The sequence below is a fragment of the Citrus clementina genome, unplaced genomic scaffold (genome assembly GCF_000493195.1).
Source record: "Citrus clementina cultivar Clemenules unplaced genomic scaffold, Citrus_clementina_v1.0 scaffold_7, whole genome shotgun sequence".
NCBI classification, from domain to species: domain Eukaryota; kingdom Viridiplantae; phylum Streptophyta; class Magnoliopsida; order Sapindales; family Rutaceae; genus Citrus; species Citrus x clementina.
Window position 1 is genome coordinate 14,913,112 of NW_006262075.1, and position 6,740 is coordinate 14,919,851.

The following is a 6,740-nucleotide window of genomic DNA, read 5'->3' on the forward strand; positions in this document are numbered from 1 at the left end:
TTTTTTTCTTACCTTTTCCAAGATTTTGTATATAATCTAGCGTAATTGATGGAACGAGTGCTCATCTGAGTAGACTCCCATATGAAAACTTTGAGGCAATTCATAATATCGGTCATTATATGACAAGAAATTACAGATGGAGATAGATAATCACAGGGAATTGGTGATTCATAGAAATGCATGGGACCGAAACACCACAACTTAAATCTTTGTTTCAGAGTCATATTAATTTGTTTTACCATTGTAGTGCTGTATCTTTATTCTTTTGTTTCTGATCTCATATAACATGATGCAAATTGAAAATTACGAGTACTTTTATTTCATTCTGAGAAAGAGGGGAAAAAAAAATTACATCCGTAACATTATTTATATTTATCTCTCAAACGATTCCTAAACCTTTGCATCATTTGACAACACACACCATCATAAGAAAAAACAGAGCAGAAGGAACGGAACATAGCAGGAAGGACTTCCCTAGCGACAACGTTTTAACTTCAATCAACTTCCTCAATCTTAGGCCCAGCACCGGCACCAGAACCACCAGACCCGGAGGAGCCATAGCCGCCACCCATTGGAACATCCCCACCGTCACCTTGATACATCTTTGCTATTATGGGATTGCACAAGCCCTCCAACTCCTTCAACTTGTCCTCGAACTCATCAACTTCAGCCAGTTGATTCCCGTCAAGCCACTCGACAGTCTCATCAACTGCCTTCTCAATCTTTTGCTTGTCTGCTGCGGCCAATTTTCCTGCAACCTTGTCATCCTTCACTGTATTCCTCATACTGTACGCGTAATTCTCTAACTTGTTCTTCGCCTCCACCTTCTTCTTCACTTGTTCATCTTCAGCCTTGTACTTCTCTGCCTCTTGCACCATCCTCTCGATATCTTCCTTGCTCAATCTTCCCTTATCATTGGTGATTGTAATCTGGTTCTTCACTCCAGCAGTCTTATCTTCCGCGGACACGTGCAATATACCATTAGCATCAATGTCAAAGCACACATTGATCTGAGGAACACCTCTTGGCGCCGGAGGAATGCCCTTCAGCTCAAATGTACCAAGCAGATTGTTGTCCTTAGTTCTAGCCCTTTCGCCTTCATACACTTGAATTAGCACACTGGTCTGATTATCAGCATAAGTTGAGAAGACTTGCTCCTTCTTGGCGGGAACGGTCGTGTTTCTTGGAATCAAGGTCGTCATCACACCACCAGCAGTCTCAATACCAAGGCTGAGAGGTGTAACATCAAGGAGGAGCAAATCTTGAACCTTCTGGTCACCTTCACCGCTCAAAATAGCAGCCTGAACAGCAGCTCCATAAGCAACAGCCTCATCAGGGTTTATGCTCTTGCAGAGTTCCTTGCCGTTGAAGAAATCTTGCAACAACTGTTGAACTTTCGGAATTCTTGTTGAGCCACCAACGAGAACAATATCATGAACCAGACTCTTATCAATCTTCGAGTCGCGGAGACATTTCTCCACAGGTTCCATACATTTTCTGAACAAATCCATGTTCAATTCTTCAAATCTGGCTCTGGTAATAGTAGCATAGAAATCAATACCTTCATAGAGCGAATCAATCTCAATTGTGGTCTGCGTGGTGGAAGACAAAGTCCTCTTAGCTCGCTCACATGCTGTCCGCAAACGCCTCAATGCTCTAGCGTTGCCACTAATATCTTTCTTATGCTTCCTCCTAAACTCGGCAACAAAATGATTAACAAGCCTGTTATCAAAATCCTCACCTCCAAGATGAGTATCACCAGCAGTAGCCTTCACTTCAAAGATACCCTCCTCAATCGTCAGCAGCGAAACATCAAAAGTGCCCCCACCGAGATCGAATATCAGCACGTTCTTTTCACCAGTCCTCGATGCCTTCTTGTCCAAGCCATAAGCAATAGCAGCAGCGGTAGGCTCGTTGATGATTCTCATGACATTCAACCCAGCAATAGCACCAGCATCCTTCGTTGCCTGCCTTTGAGAGTCATTAAAATAAGCAGGAACAGTGACCACAGCGTTCTTCACAGCGTGACCAAGATAAGCCTCGGCAATCTCCTTCATCTTAGTCAACACCATAGAAGAGATTTCTTCAGGTGAAAACCGTTTCTCTTCGCCTTTGTAAGTAACAACAATCATAGGCTTGTCGCCAGGCCCTGAAACAACCTTAAACGGCCAGTGCCTCATGTCGCTCTGAACCGACGGGTCGGAGAATCGCCTGCCGATGAGTCGTTTGGCGTCGAAAACAGTGTTCTGAGGGTTCATGGCGACTTGGTTTTTAGCCGCATCGCCGATGAGACGTTCCGTGTCAGTAAAGGCAACATAAGAGGGAGTGGTTCTGTTGCCTTGATCATTGGCTATGATCTCTACGCGATCGTTTTGCCATACTCCAACGCAGCTGTAAGTCGTTCCAAGGTCTATGCCGATGGCCTTGCCTTCAGTTTTTGCTGCCATTGTGCAGAAATTCAAGAACCAAGAAAGTGTTTAACAGTTTTACAGAATGAAAGGGAGAATTCAAGAATGTGATTTGTGTAGTGAATTTGAATGCTTTGCCGTTGTTTTGATCTGGTGAAAGATTGGGGTTAGTGAGGATTATATATATATAATGACGAGTGTTTAGGCGGTGGAAATGTATAGAGAAGGTCAGAAGTTGGTGGAAAGGATTGGGAAAAGGGAAGTGAAAAGTCCGGAATATTGCAGAGGTGCCGAGAGAATGAGAGTGGACACCAGAGAGTTCTGGAGGAACACAAGGTTTTTTTTTTACATTTTTATTTAACTGGGTTGTTGTTTTATTGACCATAGTAGGCCCAATTTAGCAAATGAAAATGGGCTTCAGCTAAAATTTAGTTGGGTTTAACTGTTTTGAAATCAAGAGTTATTATTAGCACCCACGTGGTGTACATATTGGAGAGATCTAGTTTTCAGTTCCGGGCCGGAACATAGTAGTGACAAAACTGGGTCGAGGCCCAAAAAAAAATTTTCACACATATTTTTTTAATAGATAAAATAACATACTTCATCTAGTGCCAATGGGCTCAACCCATGAGGATCCTTGAGTGCCTGGGTTTAGGTATCAGTAATGGCTTGGACTCGATTTCACGTCCAATAAAGTTAGGTAGGGGTTTACTTGAGGTAGATTAGATATCCTTTCAGTATTAAGTGAGAATCGACCTTCGCGTTGTGTCATAATAGAATTATTAAAGAGAGTCTCGATCGACTTCTACTCTTAATTTTTGGTGGTGATCTTTTTCTTTAAAACCATTGAATTCCTAAATTAATAGAAAAATTCAAAATCTTTTTTTTTTAATCTTCAATCCAAAAACTCACTTTTCCATTTCCTCATATGATTCATTGTCGTGCCATTGATTGATAATATTGGTTAAGTATTTAGTTTCTTTCTTTAATTTTTTAACTAATATTTATACAGTTCCACTTGTATGTTGATACTTCCACCGAGTATGACACGAGTTTCCTAGGTCACTACTTTGGTGTTATTATGAATATTATATGTAATAGATATAGAGTGAGCTTTTAATCATGATTCTCTGATCATATTGAAGTCATAGATAAGTTAAAAGACAAAAAAAAAAAAAAAAAATTCCATGTACAACATAATAAAATACGCTGTATTGAAATTTATATTTTTTTAGCTTTTAGTTTGTTATTGACTATAATATAATTAGGAATCCTTGATAGGAAAATTATTTTATAAGGTAAAAGTTCATTTAATCCCTAAATTTTGAAGTTAGTACTCGTTAAATCCTTATATTTTTAAAAATACCTCAAAAACATTCCAACCATTAAATTATTGACACCCTTGCCAATACTTTTTGTTCCTTTTTTACTTGCTTTTACAATATTAACTTCTTATAATAATGCCTCTTTTTTTGGGACATTAATAAAAAGAAAAAAAATTCAATTACCAATTTAACCAAAAAAAAGAATAAAAAAAAATATTAATTTTTGTTGAACACTCTTATGAGGAGTTAATATATTATTTTTAAATTAATGTCCACAAAATTGTTAATTTTGTTTTACAATATTCATTTTTTTGTGCATACATGAGCCTTCGTAAAAATTAATATGCATTCCTTTTATTTTTGTTTTATTTTTTGAGATAAATTTGTAATTTAATTTTTTTTCTTTTTATTAACTTAAACAAAGAAATATTATTGTAAGAGGATAATATTGTAAAAGCAAGTTAAAAGGAATAAAAAGTAACGGTATGAATGTCAATAGTTTAACGTAACGATGTTTTGAGATATTTTTAAAATTACAGAACTAAATAGACACTAATATCATAAAATAGAGACTAAACATGCTTTTACTCTTATATATGTGTGTGTGTGTGTGTGTGTGTGTGTATTGTCATGTTCTACACACACACAATAATAATTGTTTTAACCGTTTATCTCCCTTGAAATTCGAACTTTGGTAAAATAAAGCTGCTTAAAAATCACTTGGCTAGGCCCTTGAGGCCATTATATGCAATACATAATTTCATTATTATTTGTGTAATATAAACATTGTGAAGTTTACATTTTGTTTCATTTGTTTTACCTTTATAATATTACCCTCTTACAATATTTTTTTGGACATTACTAAAAAAAATAATTAAATTACCAATTTTAACCATAAAAAATAAAATAAAAATGAATAGAATATATATTAATTTTTGTTAAACACTTTGCTTAGGAGTTAATATATTAGTTTTTTTTATTAATGTCTAAAAATTGGTAATTTAATTTTTTTTGAACATATGTGAGTTTCCACAAAAAACTAATATATATTCTTTTTTTTCTTATTTTATTTTTTGTGGTTAAATCGGTAATTTTATTATTATTATTATTATTATTATTATTATTATTATTATTATTATTTTTACTAATCTCCATAAAAAAGAAATACTATTATAAGAGGGTAATAGTATAAAAGTAAGAAAAAAGAAACAAAAAGTAATGGTAGATGTGCCAATATTTTAACAATAAGCATGTTTTCAAATACTTTTAAGTATATAGTGATTAAACGAACACTAATCTCAAAATATAGTGACTAAACGAGTTTGTTAGGAAATATATCTTATTTTTCAATAAGGATTTCCTAGGGTATTTTATAATTTAGTAGGATTCTATTTAAGGAATAAGTAATTTTTCCTTTAAGATTTGATTTATTCAAGGAGGAGTACAACTAATATAAGAAAGTGAATAATTCTCATACAAGAAAGGAGTACAACTAGTATAAGAAAATGAATTACTATATATACGGAGGTTGAGCTCACACTTGGTATAACACAGCAATTAGTTCTCTGTAAGTAGACAGTTTCCAGTGTGAAATAAACAGTAAGTCTATTTAGAGATTGAGTGTTATTTATTTGATATTTTTACTTACAAGATCTTGAGTGGAATTAAAATTCCGTAACAGCTTTTTCCGGTAATACTTTATACATCGAAATTTATATTTATTCACTAAGCTCTAAGCTCGTTAATATTTTATTTTAACCGATTTTGCCCAGGTTGCCTCCAGGTCTTATGCAACTTAGATTACAATCAGTTGAAGTTGAGGCCTTGGCGTACATATTTCGTGATTTTGTATGTATGTATGTAAGCTTTTTTTGACTCATGCATTGTATATATATTTGCATGTGAAACATAAAAATGAATGTTTAATTGTTTACAGCCTCCAGCATGCTCGTATATTAGTGGAGGCTTGAAGTCGTTTTTGTTTATTCATTTATTTCGTGGGAGGTGGCTGCCTTACAGATTATGTAAGGGACGCCCCTCTAATGGAAATGGGACCTCTATTTCATTTGTTTTGGGGTGGCGTACCTGTAACTTGTGAGGTAGCTTCCCCCTATTTTCGTGATGTTATGAGTTTCAATAATCAAGATTCGCCTTAGGCGACTAAAAGGTACTCTACTTTTATTTGGGAGATTGTTTGTTTCTCTCCTAATAAAATTAATATACACTATTTATTCCTCTATTATTTTTATAATATTTAAAAAAATTCCTCAGCTCAAAAAATTTAAGAGAAAAGAGGGATACATATATCTTTTATTTGATATTCTATGTTGGGAAATATAAAATAATACTTATTATAAAAATACTTAAAAACATCAAAAGTCACAAGAAAAATATCTTATTGTTAATTTTTTTATTAATTCCGAAACCTATATTTCTTATTTTTAGTATTTCAATCTTTTATTTTAATTACAACGTATGTGATTTATTTAATTTATAATTAATATAAAAAATGTATTCGAAAATAAAGATAATACTATAAAATTTTAGTGTCAGAAAATTATTACGGATTATAAAAATATTAGAGAATAAATAGTATATATTGATTTTAATTTTTTTTTTTTAATTTGGATAATTTATGACGTTAAAAATTAAACCACCTTTTTTTGCTTTACAGAAGAGAACAGAAGTGGTGTAAGTACGGGTTCAAACAATGCAAGCCGTTTGACCCGCGTCTACTTTAAAATTCTCATGGCAAGATTTCTGAAATTAGGGCATTGATGAGCGTTTCACAATCCCGAAGTTGTCATCATTTCAAAGATTTTCAGCAAACGTCCAAGTCTGCCAAATTTGAAACTATAAAAATCAACTTTCTGACATCAATATGATGTACTTGATTTAGCTCTATTAATCATGACAGTTGTGGGAAATTGTTTTGTTCCCATCCAAAAATATCTCTACGCGGTTCGCGAAACATACGATAGACTGACAGTGAACAAAAAAAGGATCA

At 33.9% G+C, this 6,740-nt stretch overlaps 1 protein-coding gene across 1 annotated transcript; it reads right to left on the reverse strand.

Annotated features, from left to right (window-relative positions):
- Positions 1-334: 334 nt before the first annotated feature.
- Positions 335-2,719, reverse strand: LOC18037511 (heat shock 70 kDa protein 5). Its single transcript, XM_006427599.2, has one exon. The coding sequence runs from the start codon at positions 2,445-2,447 to the stop codon at positions 495-497; it is 1,953 nt and encodes a 650-aa protein (XP_006427662.1). The 5' UTR covers positions 2,448-2,719; the 3' UTR covers positions 335-494.
- Between the last annotated feature and the right edge of the window lie 4,021 nt (positions 2,720-6,740).